Source organism: Somniosus microcephalus, chromosome 30 (assembly GCF_052327205.1).
Source record: "Somniosus microcephalus isolate GS21.2 chromosome 30, FLI_Smic_1.0, whole genome shotgun sequence".
NCBI lineage: Eukaryota > Metazoa > Chordata > Chondrichthyes > Squaliformes > Somniosidae > Somniosus > Somniosus microcephalus.
The window spans coordinates 29,831,756-29,849,145 of NC_141016.1; the positions used below are offsets into that span (position 1 = coordinate 29,831,756).

Consider the following 17,390-nt stretch of genomic DNA (forward strand, 5'->3'; position numbering starts at 1 on the left):
CCCTCCCGCGCCCCGTCTCTCCCCCCCCCCGGACCCTCGCCCCCGTCTCTCCCCCCCCACCCCGGACCCTCGCCCCGTCTCCACCCCCCCCCCCGGACCCTCGCCCCCGTCTCTCCCCACCCCCCCCGGACCCTCGCCCCCGTCTCCACCCCCCCCCCGGACCCTCGCCCCGTCTCTCCCCACCCCCCCCGGACCCTCGCCCCGTCTCTCCCCCCCCCGGACCCTCGCCCCGTCTCTCCCCCACCCACCCCGGACCCTCGCCCCGTCTCTCCCCACCCCCCCCCGGACCCTCGCCCCGTCTCTCCCCACCCCCCCCCCGGACCCTCGCCCCGTCTCTCCCCACCCCCCCCGGACCCTCGCCCCGTCTCTCACCCCCTCCCCGGACCCTCGCCCCGTCTCCCCCCCCACACCCCCCGGACCATCGCCTTGTCTCCCCTCCCCCCGGACCCTCGCCCCGTATCTCCCCACCCCCCCCCGGACCCTCGCCCCGTCTCTCCCCACCCCCCCCGGACCCTCGCCCCGTCTCCCCCCCACACCCCCCCGGACCTTCGCCTTGTCTCCCCTCCCCCCGGACCCTCGCCCCGTCTCTCCCCACCCCCCCCCGGACCCCTCGCCCCGTCTCTCCCCACCCCCCCCCGGACCCCTCGCCCCGTCTCCCCCCCCCCCGGACCCTCGCCCCGTCTCCCCCCCCCCCCCCAGACCCTCGCCCCGTCTCTCCCCACCACCCCCCCGGACCCTCGCCCCGTCTCTCACCCCTCCCCCGGACCCTCGCCCCGTCTCCCCCCCACGCACCCCCGGACCCTCGCCTTGTCTCCCCTCCCCCCCGGACCCTCGCCCCCTCCCCCCGTCTCCCCCCCCCACCCGGACCCTCGCCCTGTCCCCACCACCCGGACCCTCGCCCTGTCCCCACCACACCCGGAACCCTCGCCCCGTTCCCCCCCCCCCCCCCCGGACCCTCGCCCCGTCCCCCCCACCCCCCGCCCCCGGACCCTCGCCCCGTCTCTCCCCCACCCCCCCCAGACCCTCGCCCCGTCTCTCACCACCCCCCCCGGACCCTCGCCCCGTCTCCACCCCCCCCCGGACCCTCGCCCCGTCCCCACCCCCCCCCCGGACCCTCGCCCCGTCTCTCCCCCACCCCCCCCCGGACCCTCGCCCCGTCTCCACCCCCCCCCCGGACCCTCGCCCCGTCTCTCCCCCCCCCCCCCCGGACCCTCGCCCCGTCTCTCCCCCCCCCCGGACCCTCGCCCCGTCTCTCCCCCCCCCCCGGACCCTCGCCCCGTCTCTCCCCCCCCCCCGGACCCTCGCCCCGTCTTTCCCCCCCCTGGACCCTCGCCCCGTCTCTCCCCCCCCCCCCCCCCCGGACCCTCGCCCCCGTCTCTCCCCACCCCCCCCGGACCCTCGCCCCGTCCTCTCCCCACCCCCCCCGGACCCTCGCCCCGTCTCTCCCCCACCCCCCCCCGGACCCTCGCCCCGTCTCTCACCACCCCCCCCGGACCCTCGCCCCGTCTCCACCCCCCCCCCGGACCCTCGCCCCGTCTCCACCCCCCCCCCGGACCCTCGCCCCGTCTCTCCCCCCCCCCCGGACCCTCGCCCCGTCTCTCCCCCCCCCCGGACCCTCGCCCCGTCTCTCCCCCCCACCGGACCCTCGCCCCGTCTCTCCCCCCCCCCCCCCCGGACCCTCGCCCCGTCTCTCCCCCCCCCCCTCGGACCCTCGCCCCGTCTCTCCCCCCCCCCCCGGACCCTCGCCCCGTCTCTCCCCACCCCCCGGACCCTCGCCCCGTCTCTCCCCCCCCCCCGGACCCTCGCCCCGTCTCTCCCCCCCCCCCCCCGGACCCTCGCCCCGTCTCTCCCCCCCCCCCCGGACCCTCGCCCCGTCTCTCCCCACCCCCCGGACCCTCGCCCCCGTCTCTCCCCACCCCCCCCCCGGACCCTCGCCCCGTCTCTCCCCACCCCCCCCCCCGGACCCTCGCCCCGTCTCTCACCCCTCCCCCGGACCCTCGCCCCGTCTCTCCCTCACCCCCCCCGGACCCTCGCCCCGTCTCTCCCCACGCCCCCCCCCGGACCCTCGCCCCGTCTCTCCCCACCCCCCCCCCCGACCCTCGCCCCGTCTCTCACCCCTCCCCCCGGACCCTCGCCCCGTCCGGACCCTCGCCCCGTCTCCCCCCCCACACCCCCCGGACCATCGCCTTGTCTCCCCTCCCCCCGGACCCTCGCCCCGTCTCTCCCCCCCCCCCCGGACCCTCGCCCCGTCTCTCCCCCCCCCCCGGACCCTCGCCCCGTCTCTCCCCACCCCCCCCGGACCCTCGCCCCGTCTCTCCCCACCCCCCCCGGACCCTCGCCCCGTCTCTCACCCCTCCCCCGGACCCTCGCCCCGTCCGGACCCTCGCCCCTCCCCCGGACCCTCGCCCCGTCCGGACCCTCGCCCCTCCCCCGGACCCTCACCCCCGTCCGGGACCCTCGCCCCGTCTCCCCCCCCCCCACACCCCCCGGACCCTCGCCCTGTCCCCACCACCCGGACCCTCGCCCTGTCCCCACCACCCGGACCCTCGCCCCCCCCCCGGACCCTCGCGCCCCTCCAGATCGATCAATCTCAGTCTTGAAAGCTCCAACTGAGGACCCCCAGCAGCCACAACCTTTTGGGCGGGGGGGTGGGGGTGAAAGGAGAGTTGCAGATTTCCGCCACCCTTTGTGTGAAGAAGTGTTTCCTGACACCACCCCTGAACGGCCTGGCTCTAATTTTAAGGTTACGCCCCCTTTGTTCTGGACTCCCCCCACCAGAGGAAACAGTTTCTCTCTATCCACCCTATCAACTCCTTTAATCATCTTACTCACCTCGATTAGATCACCCCTCAATCCTCTACACTCAAGGGAATACAAGCCAAGTCTGTGCAACCTGCCCTCATCATTTAACCCTTTAAATGTTTTCACAGAATCCCCACAGTGCAGATAGAGGCCATTTCGGCCCATCGAGCCTGCACCGACACATATCCCACCCGATCCCCGTAATCCCTACACCAACACATATCCCACCCTATCCCTGTAACCCCACGTATTTAATCCCCCTAGCACTAAGGGTCAATTTTATCATAGCCAATCAACCTAACCTGCACATCTTTGGACTGTGGGAGCACCCTTTGAATAGTGTGACACAGAGCACACATTAATCGCATGGCATACTCACTCCCGGTACTTGGGTGAACAAACAATAGCGGATGGCCTCGGGAAGCATGATCTGGTACGAGCAGTGGGTGTGAAGATCCACGCTGGAGAGGAATGCAGTCCTGGGTTGGGTGTGTCTGGAAATGTACAAAACAAGATTACTCAGTGAAATATTCCACAGGATAAAAACATCATCATCATCACCTGACTACAGCAGGTGGTCACAGGTTCAATCACTTTACTCCAAGGAGATGCACTGATACAGGACAGTGTGTGGAGGGTTGGTGGCAAGCACAGGCCAAGGTATCTGCGTGACCCGAGTGTGCAATGGGCTAGTGCTCCCTGGTGCGCTATCAACAATACCAAAGACTACGAAATGGACTTATATGAAGTAGGCTTTTATTGACTAAGAACTAGAGCATGCCTCTGCTAGTGAATCCATCCTAAGAGCTCCCGGGGGAAGGGTGGTGAGTCACCTTTATACCCGGGCTTAGGGGTGGAGCCAGGGGCTGAGACATGCCTGGACTTGTACAGGGTTAACAGTGGTTTACCACACAGGCATGTACAGGGTTAACAGTGGTTCACCACATTCACCCCTCGTTTAAAAAAAGAGTCCGGCGGGTGTGAAGTGTTTCACAAAGTTCGTATACGAAAGTCTCTCCGGGGGTCTTGTCTGCCGTAATGATCTTCGTGGTGCCGGTTGCGGCGCTTCTTTGCCCGCGGCCGCTTCTCGCGTGGGACGGAGCACTGGCGTGTCGTCCTCTCGGGGTAGTGATGGCACCGGCATGTCGTCAGTTCGTGGTAGACACCCCGGTGGTGCGCCGTGGGTAGTGGTGGTGGGTGGAGGTAGTGGATTGGTGATCGATGGTGTTTCGGGTGGTACCTGAGGGTGCGAGGTCTCAAATTGAGACTGTGTCTTCCCGCCCGTCAGGATACGCCACGTAGGCGTACTGTGGGTTGGCGTGGAGGAGGTGAACCTTTTCGACCAGGGGGTCCGTCTTATGGCTCCTCACGTGTTTCCTGAGTAGGACGGGTCCCGGAGACGTCAGCCATGGCGGTAGTGATGTCCCCGAGGTGGATTTCCTGGGGAAGACGAACATCTTCTCGTGAGGGGTGGCGTTTGTGGCAGTACAGAGCAGTGATCGTATGGAGTGGAGCGCATCGGGGAGGACATCTTGCCAGCGGGAGATTGGGAGGCCCTTGGATTTTAGGGCGAGCATGGCGGTCTTCCACACCGTTGCGTTCTCCCTCTCTACCTGTCCGTTACCCCAGGGGTTGTAGCTGGTAGTCCTGCTCGTGGCTATGCCCTTCTCGAGCAGGTACTGGCGCAGCTCGTCACTCATGAACGACGAGCCCCTGTCACTGTGGATGCAATTGGGGAAGCCAAATATGGCGAACAGGTCGTGGAGGCACCTGATGACTGTGACGCTGGTCATGTCCGGGCAGGGGATGGCGAAGGGGGAACGGGAGTACTCGTCAATAATATTGAGGAAGTACGTGTTGCGGTCAGAGGAGGGAAGGGGCCCCTTGAAATCGACGCTGAGACGTTCGAAGGGGCGGGTGGCTTTAATCAGGTGTGCCCTGTCTGGCCTATAAAAATGCGGTTTGCATTCGGCGCAGACCTGGCAGTTCCTGGTCATGGTCCTGACCTCCTCGATGGAGTAAGGCAGGTTGCGAGCTTTAATAAAGTGGAAGAACCTGGTGACCCCCGGGTGGCAGAGATCATTGTGGAGGGTCCATAGCCTATCGACTTGTGCGTTGGCACATGTCCCACGGGATAGGGCGTCTGGGGGCTCATTAAGTTTCCCGGGCCGGTATAAGATATCGTAGTTGTAGGTGGATAACTCGATCCTCCACCGCAATATCTTATCATTTTTGATTTTCCCCCTTTGTCTGTTGTTAAACATAAATGCTACTGACCATTGGTCAGTGAGCAGGGTGAAACGTTTACCGGCCAGGTAATGCCTCCAGTGCCGTACAGCCTCCACTATCGCCTGGGCCTCCTTCTCGACTGAGGAGTGTCGAATTTCGGGGCCCTGGAGGGTCCGTGAAAAGAAGGCCACGGGTCTCCCCGCCTGGTTAAGGGTTGCAGCTAGGGCGAAGTCGGATGCATCGCTCTCCACTTGGAAAGGGATGGACTCATCCACTGCGTGCATTGTGGCCTTCGCAATGTCCTCTTTTATGAGGGTGAAGGCCGCACGGGCCTCTGCCGTCAGGGGGAAGGAGGTTGACTTGATGAGGGGCCGGGCTTTGTCCGCATAGTTGGGCACCCACTGGGCGTAGTAAGAGAAGGACCCTAGGCATCTCTTCAGGGCTTTTAGGCAGTGGGGGGGGGGGGTAGTTCCAGGAGGGGGCGCATTCGGTCGGGGTCGGGGCCGATGACTCCGTTTTCCACCACGCAGCCAAGAATAGCAAGGCGCGCGGTGCGGAACATACATTTTTCTCTGTTGTATGTCAGATTCAGCCGTTGGGCCGTACGGAGGAATTTTTCTAGGTTGGCGTCGTGGTCCTGCCGGTCATGGCCGCAGATGGTGACGTTGTCTAGATAGGGGAAGGTGGCCTGCAGCGCATTCTGGTCAACCATCCGGTCCATCTCCCTTTGGAAGACCGAGACCCCGTTGGTGACGCCGAAGGGGACTCGGAGGAAGTGGTAGAGGCGACCGTCAGCCTCGAAGGCCGTGTACTGGCGGTCCTCAGGCCTGATGGGGAGCTGGTGGTATGCCGACTTCAGATCAATCGTCGAGAATACCCGGTATTGTGCTATCTGGTTGACCATGTCAGATATGCGGGGAAGTGGGTATGCGTCTAATTGCGTGTATCGATTGATCGTCTGGCTGTAATCAATAACCTGGCGCTGTTTTTCGCCGGTCTTTACTACCACCACTTGGGCTCGCCATGGGCTGGTGCTGCCCTCGATAATCCCTTCCCTCAGGAGTCTTTGTACTTCTGATTTAATAAAGCTCCTATCCCCGGCACTGTACCGCCTGCTTTTAGTAGCAATTGGCTTGCAGTCTTTGGCGAGGTTAGCGAACAACGGGGGGGGTTTGACCTTCAGGGTCGACAGGCTGCATACTTTGCGCGGCGCCGTGTTTAAATTCTGCTGGCTGCAGACTGTAAGTGGGGGCAGGGGCCCGCCATATGCCATCGTGACGCTCTCCAGATGGCACTGGAAATCTAATCCTAGCAGTACGGGAGCGCAGAGCTGTGGCAGGACGAGGAATTTAAACTCTCTGTACTCCACGCCGTTCACTGTCAGAGTCGCTACACAGTAGCCGCCGACGTCCGCCGTATGGGACTTTGAGGCCATAAAGACCTGGTGGCGTGTGCGCATAACCGATAGGGAGTAGCGTTGCACCGTGTCGGGGTGGATGAAGCTCTCCGTGCTTCCGCAGTCGAAAAGGCAATTTGTGGCATGGCCATTTGCCTTTACGTTCATCATGGACCTGGCTAGTTGATGGGGCCTAGATTGGTCCAGGGTGATGGAGGCCATCGTCGAGGTCGGTGGGTCACTGTAGTATTCGCCCGCGCCGAGGGCCTGGTCCCGAGATGGTGTCCAAGATGGCGGCTCCCCCTCGGCTGGTGGTGTCCAAAATGGCGGCCCGCAATGCTCACACGTGGTTGGTGGGGTCCAAAATGGCGGCCTGTACGGTTCACACGCGACGCTGCTGGAATTGGGGGTCGATTTCGCCTTGCACACTCTCGCGTAGTGGCCTTTCTTGCCGCATTTGGAGCAGGTTGCGTCCTTTGCTGGGCATTGCTGTCTGGGGTGCTTGGCCTGGCCGCAGAAGTAGCATTTCTGGCCTCTGGTCATTGCAGCTGTAGTTGGGCTGCTGGCGGCTTGTGGCCTTACCGGGTCCCAAGATGGCTGCTCCCGTGGCATCCACGTGGCCATCCGGTCAGGGGTGTAGGCGTCCATGTTCTGGAGGGCCACGTCTAACGAGTTAGCGAGGGCCACCGTCTTCTGCAGGTCGAGCCCCCTCTGTTCCAGCAGCCTCTGCCGAGTATAGTTGGACCTGATGCCGGCTACGTAGGCGTCTCGGATCAGGTCTTCCGTGCATTCCTTGGCCGTCACCGCTTTGCAATTACAGTCCCGGCCGAGGACTCTCAGTGCCAGTAAATATTCAGCGCCCGATTCCCCGGGGCGCTGTTTTCGGGTAGCCAGGTGTCTGGCGTAGAACTCGTTAACAGGCCTCACGTATTGTTCCTTTAGCGTCGCGATGGCGGCCGCGTAAGTTGTGGCGTCTCGGATGATCGAGTAGACTCGGTGGCTCACCCGTGAGTTCAAGACAAGCCGTTTCGCGTCATCTGTAGTGACAGTAGTGCTGGAGGCCTCCAGGAAGGCTTCGAAACAGCTCAGCCAGTGTTCAAAGTTATTGGCTGCATCTGCTGCTTGAGGATCCAGGTCTAAACGTTCCGGCTTCAAGATTTGCTCCATGTTGAAAATTAGTCAATAAAATTGGTGCGCTATCAACAATACCAAAGACTCCAAAATGGACTTATATAAAGTAGGCTTTTATTGACTAAGAACTAGAGCATGCCTCTGCTAGTGAATCCATCCTAAGAGCTCCCGGGGGAAAGGTGGTGAGTCACCTTTATACCCGGGCCTAGGGGTGGAGCCAGGGGCTGAGACATGCCTGGACTTGTACAGGGTTAACAGTGGTTTACCACACAGGCATGTACAGGTTAACAGTGGTTTACCACACTCCCACACTGTGTGACCTGAGTGTGCAATGGGCTAGTGCTCCCACACTGTGACCCGAGTGTGCAATGGGCTAGTGCTCCCACACTGTGTGACCCGAGTGTGCAACAGGCTAGTGCTCCCACACGGTGTGACCTGAGTGTGCAATGGGCTAGTGCTCCCACACTGTGTGACCCGAGTGTGCAATGGGCTAGTGCTCCCACACTGCGACCTGAGTTTGCAATGGGCTAGTGCTCCCACACTGTGACCCGAGTGTGCAATGGGCTAGTGCTCCCACACTGCGACCTGAGTTTGCAATGGGCTAGTGCTCCCACACTGTGACCCGAGTGTGCAATGGGCTAGTGCTCCCACACTGCGACCTGAGTTTGCAATGGGCTAGTGCTCCCACACTGTGACCCGAGTGTGCAATGGGCTAGTGCTCTCACACTGTGTGACCTGAGTGTGTAACGGGCTAGTGCTCCCACACTGTGTGACCCGAGTGTGCAATGGGCTAGTGCTCCCACTGTGTGACCTGAGTGTGCAATGGGCTAGTGCTCCCACACTGTGTGACCTGAGTGTGTAACGGGCTAGTGCTCCCACACTGTGTGACCCGAGTGTGCAATGGGCTAGTGCTCCCACACTGCGACCTGAGTTTGCAATGGGCTAGTGCTCCCACACTGTGTCATAATGTGGGTCCAAAACACCACCTCTCTGCAGAAGTTTCTAATCCTGGCCTGGCTGCTATGAAGGATGAAATGGTGTGAGGGAAAGACATGAGGGGAAAACCCCAGGCTGACCCTGACGCACTCACTAGTGACCGATTACAGGCCAGCTTTCAGCCCACGGTCTAGGGCACACGAAAAAACAAAAAAAATAATCAAATGTAATACAATATCCCCCCTTTCTTCCTGAAAACACAGACTCCATTTGGTCACACGCCTACCGCCCCAGTGCCCCGCCGCCCCAGTGTCCCACTGCCCCGCCGCCCTAGTGTCCCACTGCCCCGCCGCCCCAGTGCCCCGCCGCCCCAGTGCCCCGCCGCCCCAGTGCCCCGCCGCCCCAGTGTCCCACTGCCCCGCCGCCCCAGTGTCCCACTGCCCCGCCGCCCCAGTGTCCCACTGCCCCGCCGCCCCAGTGTCCCACTGCCCCGCCGCCCCACAATTACCAGCCCCCGACACCTCACCCATTCTCCAGGTGTGAGCCTCGACAGCGAGCACTGGCAGGACATTTAACGGCGGGACATGTTGTTACAAAGTCCAGCCCTGTCCATTTCTAGGAAGGCACACTGGGTGGTGATCAGGACTGATTCAGCCTCCGCAAGGATACACAGGCCAGCTTGAACATCCGTTATGCCATCCTGCCTATGCTCGGACCAGGGACAATTAATTTGCTATATAACTCAGGATTATCTCGGCAGCCATCAACAGTTACAGGGCAAGAGCCCAACTCACGTGGATCCAGCCCAAGGTTATTAGGTCATCTCGGTCCTGAATAAGGAAGAGTTCCTCTTCATTCTCCGTGTTACAGTAATCAGGACCCGCACTTTGTTTAGGCATGATCACGTGGGTTATAGTAAACTCATTCTGCATCTGGAGGCACAATAAACAGATCAGATTACAGCACCAGTCCAGCCCTGCTAGGAATCAATGAGACGTCAGAGGGAGTGGAGCAATTACACGGCAGAGTGGCACCAATGCACAGCACCATGCAGGCAATCTGCTTTTTAAATTCATTCTCGGGATGTGGGCATCGCTGGCAAGGCCGGCATTTATTGCCCATCCCTTGTGGCCCTTGAGAAGGTGGTGGTGAGCCTCCTTCTTGAACCGCTGCAGTCCGTGTGGTGAAGGTGCTCCCACAGTGCTGTTAGGGAGGGAGTTCCAGGATTTTGACCCAGCGACAATGAAGGATCGGCGATATATGTCCAAGTCAGGATAGTGTGCGAGTTGGATGGGAACTAGGTGGTGGTGTTCCCATGCGCCTGCTGCCCTTGTCCTTCTAGGTGGAAGAGGTTGCGGGTTTGGGAGGTGCTGATGAAGAAGCCTTGGCGAGTTGCTGCAGTGCATCTTGTAGATGGTACACACTGCAGCCATGGTACGCCGGTGGTGGAGGGAGTGAATGTTTAAGGTGGTGGATGGGGTGCCAATCAAGCGGGCTGCTTTGTCCTGGATGGTGTCGAGCTTCTTGAGTGTTGTTGGAGCTGCACTCATCCAGGCAAGTGGAGAGTATTCCATCACACTCCTGACTTGTGCCTTGGTGGTGGCGAGGCTTTGGGGAAATCGGTAGTCCCCAATCTTCAGAAATGCACTAAATGGGCAATAGGGGCCAATACAGTGGCCATGGGTGGAGAATTGGGTTGCCGGGTTGTGGGGGAGGGGGACGAGATTGGGTCTCCCAGAGCTTTGGTGGGGGGGGGGGGGCAGGGGTACGAGTTCCCAGTAAGTTGTGTGGTGTAGGTATCCACCAGAGAGTTTTGGAGGGGTAGAGGACCCCCAATTCAGTCTGGGGCAGTAGGTGAACCCAAGTAAGCTGAGGGACGGGTGTCCCTCTGAGTAAGTGGAGGGGTGGGGGGGGTGGTAGACTCCAGGGGGCTCCTCAGGAGTTTAGAGCAGGCATGTATGTGTATTGAACATCTCAGGGCTGTACCAATCACCAATGAACCAACAAGTGAGAGGGAGCCAGTCTGGAGCTGCCTCACAGATCTCTAACCAGTTGGTTGCGGAACAGAAAGGCAAATCAATCATATTTGACAATTAGTTTCACAGAATCACAGAAGCCCCACAGTGCAGATAGAGGCCATTTCGGCCCATCAAGCCTGCACCGACACATATCCCACCCTATCCCCGTAACCCCACGTATTTAATCCCCCTAACACTAGGTCAATTTATCATAGCCAATCAACCTAACCCACACATATTTGGACTGTGGGAGGAAACCGGAGCACCCGGAGGAAACCCACGCAAACACGGGGAGAATGTGCAAACTCCACACAGACAGTCACCCGAGGCCGGATTCGAACCCGGGTCCCTGGCGCTGTGAGGCAACAGTGCTAACCACTATGCCACTGCCCAGTAAAGTGCCCACACCCATCACACCTCTTAATCATTTATCTCTGACCGTTCACTGTGCTTTGTCGGAGCGAACAAGCCTGACCTGCCCTGCGGATGAGAAGCAGGAACGCCTCCAGTTACAAAACCGAAGAGTTTGCCATTCAGACGCGGTCCTTACCAGCCTGCCGCAGAGAATCCCGCAGGTCTCCACGCCTCGGGCGGTGTTGGCCTCGGCGAGCTGCAGAAACTGCTGACACAGGCCTTTGGGAACCACCACCTTCCGAAGTCTGTCTGCAGAGAAGTCTGGAACAGAAGATATAAAAATTCCAGCTGTTATCAGCCCCGCGAACGAAGACAACCTCACTTCCTTTTCCAGTGCTGGATCTGCGTGCGCGAGCCGTTAGCTGAATGGGCAATGATCTATCTGCCTCTCTCCTGAAGATTTTTTTTTTAATTCATTCACGGGATGTGGGCGTCGCTGGCAATGCCAGCATTTATTGCGCATCCCTAAACCACCCTTCTGATGGTGCGCCGCCTTGTGGAACCACTGCAGTCCGTGTGATGAAGGATTGTACTTTTTTTTTATAGCGGTTTGATATAACGGAGAGGCTCAATCAGCCATTTCAGAGGGCAGTTAAGAGTCAACCACATTGCTGTGGGTCTGGTGTCTCATATCGGCCAGACCGGGTAAGGGTGGCAGATTTCCTTCCCTAAAGGACATTAGTGATCCAGATGGGTTTTTATGACAATCCGGTAGTTTCATGGTCACTTTAACTGATACTAGCTTTGTTTTTTAATTCCAGATTTATTTAAACAACTGAATTCAAATTCACAAAGTGCCGTGGATTTATACCAGATTATTAGTCCAGGCCTCTGGATCACGAGTACCAGAGCAGAACCACTTTGCTACCGTACCTCATGCAGACTGTTATTGGGCTACGGCTCCGTCAGTGCTGCCAGCCCTTCTTCCCGTGTGACCCGAGCCACAGCGTACTGGTGGACTATTAGACCATCACAGCCAGGTTGGACCTTGTCCTCAGCTGAACTCTCAGCACGCGGGTACACACAGGTGCTTCCCAGCAGGGGGTTGATCGAGAACGGGGAGCAGGAAACCTGGCCCCATCTCTCTGCCCACCCCCACTACCACCCCCCACCCCCACCACCCCCCCCCCCCCAGCTCGACGCCAACTGTGACTGAGCCTCTGTTGCTGTCTAGCCCCAGATCAACTAACTCATCGAGAGCAGGAATCAAACGAGGACTGCCCGATCGGTGTGGCTACAGACATTTTGACATGGTCTGCTTCCCATCTGGGAGAATGAGTGTTCTGTATGCTATTTTCAGCCGGGGTGAGGGGTGCGTGGGGAATGTGGAGACCCAGTCGCGTGGAACCGCAAAGGGACTGGCTGCCCACATTCACTTCACTGAAACCAGCTCCTGAACCTAATGGCACACTGCAGGGCTAATCTAGCTCCAACCTGCCCTCAAGCAAGCAAATGTTTTTGTACTCGGGTAACATTTTCAATTTTTAACAAAACACAATAACGATTCTCCCAGTCAGCATGGCGCGAACAAAAGTAGCCGCTGCCATTCGTTTTAGACCTATTTCCACACCCCACCCCACTCACCCAGGGGAGGGAGGGGGGGGGGGGGGCGGAGGGGGGCAGGGGCACGGGAGAATACACTAAATAAAAATCAGTCTTCACAATAGACTCTGCTGCCAGCATTAACTCTGCAAAGTGGAAGGTCAAATGAATGGAAGCCACTTCAATTTCAATACAAGAAATGGATTACACAGAATCTACAGCACAGAAACAGGCCAGTCGGTCCAACTGGTCCGTGCTAGTGTTTCTGCTCCACACGAGGCTCCTCCCACCCCTCTTCATCTCACCCCATCAGCACATCCTTCGATTCTTTTCTCCCTCATGTATTTATCTAGCCTCCCCTTCGCCTCAACCACTCCCTGTGGTAGCGAGTTCCACATTCTCACCACTCTCTGGGTGAAGAAGTTTCTCCTGAATTCCCGGCTGGATTTATTAGTGATTATCTTCTATTTATGGCCCCTAGTTTCAGACACCCCCACAAGTGGAAACCTCTCCTCTACGTCTACCCGTCATAATTTTAAAGACCTCTAGTCGGTCACCCTTCGCTTTTCTGGAGAAGAGCTTCTGCCTGTTGCTTTTCCCGACGGTTGTTAAACTGAACAAGCAAACCACTGAAAGTAGATTCTTCAAAAGACTAGTTTTGAGATGTCTGGCTGTAAATACGAGTAAATGGATCAGTCCTCACTGTTCCAGTTGGTTCCAAAGGCTCCGGGCTTCTTTGACCGATCTACGACAGGTGGCTCAGTGTTTGGGAGACCCACAGCGGGCGCGGGTGGACTAAGATTATTTGGCGGTGTCAGAACGCCCGCTATTAGGGAGCAGTCTTTGGACCCGGGGGAGTTTTCCGGTTTTGCGTATTCCTCCAGCACTTTCAGCCGTTCTTTCTCCAGCTCTTTCCGTCGCATCATCTCCTCGAAGGCGTGGAACTGCTCCTGCTCCGTTTGCTGCTGCCGCATTCGCGCCACCCTCTGCTTTTCATCATCCACCTGCTGCTGCCGGGCCAACTCCTGCGCAAATTCCTCATCTTCCCTCCGCTGTAAAGTGTAAGAAAGGCGTCAGCAACAGAGGGCACGTCGCTCGTGAACCGTCTCTGCAGTTTCCCGCTGCCGCGCAAAGCGGCCGCCACACGTTTACGTAGCTTACAACAGTGACTACACTTCAAAAAGTAATTCATTGGTTGTAAAGCGCTTTGGGACGTCCTGATAGAAAGAACAAACAAACTTTCATTTCTAAGAGCCAGAAACAGCTGGCAATCTGCAAACTTCCCTTAGCAACAGCAATTAATGTGCTATTAACCTCAGGACTGAGTTAGACCATTTCACCAGATAGGAGAGATTCAGAAAATCAGAAGCAAGCTCCTGACCCCCAGGTGATCTGTGAGCAATGCCACTGGTGATCAGCTAGTGCCAAGACATGCTTGCTGCAGTGAAAGCACTGTGGCCCTTTGGTCAGTAGCTGGGGCTCCCGGCTGTTACAGTGTTTGCCTGGGCTCCTCTACACAAAAGGCAACTGTTCTAGTAACTGGACTCGAGGGCAGGGCTACAGGTGGTCCAAAGCAAAGATCGGGACAGACTACCCGGTGATACAAAGCAGCAGCGGCTTGTGCAGAGACTTGAGCACAAAAATCCAGGCTGACACTCCAGTGCAGTGCTGAGGGAGTGCTGCACTGTTGGAGATGCTGTCTTTCGGATGAGACGTTAAACCGAGGCCACGTCTGCCCTCTCAGGTGGACGTAAAAGATCCCAAGGCACTATTTTCGAAGAGGAACAGGGGAGTTCTCCCCGGTGTTCTGGCCAATATTTACCCCTCACACAGATTATCTGGTCATTATCCCATTGCTGTTTGTGGGAGCTTGCTGTGCGCAAATTGGCTGCCGCGTTTCCTACATTACAACAGTTCAAAAGTACTTCATTGGCTGTAAAGGCGCTTTGGGACGTCCGGTGGTCGTGAAAGGCGCTATAGAAATGCAAGTCTTTTTCTTGTTGTGCTGCGCTGTGCTTACCCGTAGCTCCTGGTGTTCTGTGTACTCGGCCCCGTATCTGTTCAGAAGCTCACTCTTCAGTTGTTCGGCCCTCGGAAACGCAATCTCTTTTAGTTTCTACCACACACAGGAAAAGAAAAGCGAGAGTCTGATATCTGGCACTGTTTGGCATCCCCCTCTCAAAGCCTTACTCACTGCATTGCCACACACACTCGGCACTATGCACGCAGTGCTGTACTCAAAGCTGATGATGCAAACCCACAGCACAAACTAACATAAGAACATAAGAAATAGGAGCAGGAGTCGGCCATTCGAGCCTGCTCCGCCATTCAATGAGATCATGGCTGATCTTCTGCCTCAACTCCATTCACCGACCCTATCGCCATATCCCTTGATGCCCTTACTAGTCAGAAATCTATCGACTTCTGTTTTGAATATACCCAATGACTGAGCCTCCACAGCCCTCTGGGGTAGAGAATTCCAAAGATTCACCACCCTCTGTGTGAAGAAATTTCTCCTCATCTCAGTCCTGAATGGCCTACCCTTTATCCTGAGGCTGTGACCCCTGGTTCTAGACTCCCCAGCCAAGGGAAACATTCTCCCAGCATCCACCCTATCAAGCCCTGTAATAATTTTGTATGCTTCAATGAGATCCCCTCTCATTCTTCTGAATTCAAGAGAATACAGGACTAGTTTACTCATTAAAATGTATTTAATGACCCAGCCTCCACGGCTCTCTGGGGCAGAGAATTCCACAGATTTACGGCCCTCAGAGAGAAGAAATTCCTCATCTCAGTTCTAAAAGGGTGACCCTTTATTCTGAAACTGTGCCCCCGAATTCTAGATTTCTAGATAACACTTTGTTTACGGTCCCGATGCTCCAGGACGTATGGAATGACAGGAACCAGGTCTGTGCCTGGGATTCCCCCAAACAGTCAATTCCTCGTTTAATCACTGCCAGCGAGTGGAGGTACAAACAGCAGAGGGGCTACGGAGGGTCACAGGTGGAGGAAAGAGCCCGCGGGTCGCGTTACAAACATCGCTGCTAATGTCCCCGTTAAGCAGCGCGGCCGCACACCGCGCTCTGGAGGATCCGCGCGGGCTGGTCACCGGCTTTTGGATGGAAAAACCGTGCATGCGCGGAAAGTTGAACGGGCCGCGCAGCAACCTTAAAGGGGCCGCACACCCCAAAAAAAACCACACACCCCAAAAAAACCCACTAGAGCGAACATTTGACTGCTGTGACACAGCATTCTACAGATAGAATAGTAATGGGTGATCGGGGCAAGAACAGGGGTGAGCTGGCTTGGCCACCACCACTCTCACCAGGTGAAACTCCAGTACATCATCCCCTGATCCGTCCAGCATTACACACATCTAATACACGCTGCTGTCCTCATTGCTCTGAAGGCCCAAGTTAGCATCGTGTCGGGGTGAGTGACTGACCGGGAGACTCGCGAACATCCCGCTGTTTCAATCAAAGCCAAACACACCCAGACTTATAGAATCCATCGGACAGCGCTGCAACTCTCAAAGTAAACACCATACGTCTCGTCTAGATCATCAAGTGGCGAGACGCCAAAAGGATTTTCAAATTATTCCGACAGGTTTAACATTCTCTCTCTGACTGCTCATTTCCTGCGAGACTTACTTTGCAAATGCCGACCATCACCGTCAACAAAAGTCGTCAACCACACATCATCCGACTTCCTGCCTGTGTGCGGCAATTCTCTTCCCTCCAATCCCCGTTCTCCTTCGGCAGAAATAATGGGGTTGCGCGGGGTCATCTATACGCGGTGGGCAAACCTGCAGACTGGGTGCTGTCCCATCAGTGTTCTTTAAATCCCACCCCCTTCCCCACCACACCCTGTAGATGCTGACTCTTGTTGGGGGTTTGGTGCCACGGGTGCGGGCTGTGCAACTTCACCTATAACCCCATTCTTCAGGCAGTGAGTATCAGCGGGCTATTCGACTGTGCACAGCACCACAGGCAAGCCTGGTCCCAGCCAATCACGGATGGGATCTGTGCCCAATGTTCCCTCGAAGTTTTCTTTTGGACCGCGTGGTCCCTTTAATGGGCTGCGCGGCCCATTCGAACTTGCGCGCATGCGCGGCTTTTCCATTTAAAAGCCAGCTGCACAGGGGCTCCAGAGCGCTGCGTGGCTGCGCAGTTTAAAGGGAACACTGTCTGTGATGTCCTAGTGAAGAGTCCCAGTGTCCTGGCAGTTACTGTGCTGAGGATAACTGCACAGTGCCGACATTGTATTCCAGTCACGACACAAAAGCGCACTTTGTCCATCCTCCACTGGTTTCAACAAAAGACACCCGTTATTTCTGAATATAATCGACTGAGAAAAACTCAACCATTACACCACTGACCTATTGCATTATTCCCACTTCCTGCAAGTGCGATTTCAATGTGGGAATTCTTAACTGATCAAATGTATCGAGGCAGGAACTGCTTCCCCCACACTGTGGTAATCGCTGTCGGTCCGAGTGCTTGAACAGATCCTGCTGGTCCAGGCAGCACGATCCAATTAAACAGCAGCACGGAGAAAGAGAACCGCTGGAAACAGCAGGCGCGTGAGAGAGAACGTCGGGTAATGTCTAAGTGCTGTCTCTGGACACGCCGACACACACCTCACACCTGCCCACTATGCTGGGCCTTCTCTGCCACCAGACAGTCCTTTCGAGGGACGAGGGGCTCGGGGCTCAGGTCCAGGCCGGCAATGCTTTCTGCTCAGCAAACGTTCTCAGTCCACCCCACAACGTGAATGGAAGAAATCCCACACCGCCAGGAGCCCTGACATCGCAGCCAAACTGCAGGAGAAACTGGCTCTAATCGGAGAGGTTTAGACATACCCTACCCTACCGGGAGTCAGCCGGATCGACTGCGAGCACATCCCAAGCAGAGCGAGTGTTG

At 57.8% G+C, this 17,390-nt stretch overlaps 1 protein-coding gene across 1 annotated transcript in view; it reads right to left on the bottom strand.

Moving 5' to 3' along the window:
- Positions 1 to 3,162: 3,162 nt before the first annotated feature.
- Positions 3,163 to 17,390, bottom strand: part of LOC147098079 (STAM-binding protein-like) — a 31,761-nt gene continuing 17,533 nt past the window's right edge. The window contains 7 exon segments of the mRNA XM_085971317.1: positions 3,163 to 3,210; positions 3,212 to 3,280; positions 3,282 to 3,296; positions 9,289 to 9,426; positions 11,063 to 11,187; positions 13,172 to 13,520; positions 14,489 to 14,584. Of these exon segments, the coding sequence (XP_085827443.1) occupies positions 3,178 to 3,210; positions 3,212 to 3,280; positions 3,282 to 3,296; positions 9,289 to 9,426; positions 11,063 to 11,187; positions 13,172 to 13,520; positions 14,489 to 14,584 (825 nt within the window). The 3' untranslated portion in view covers positions 3,163 to 3,177.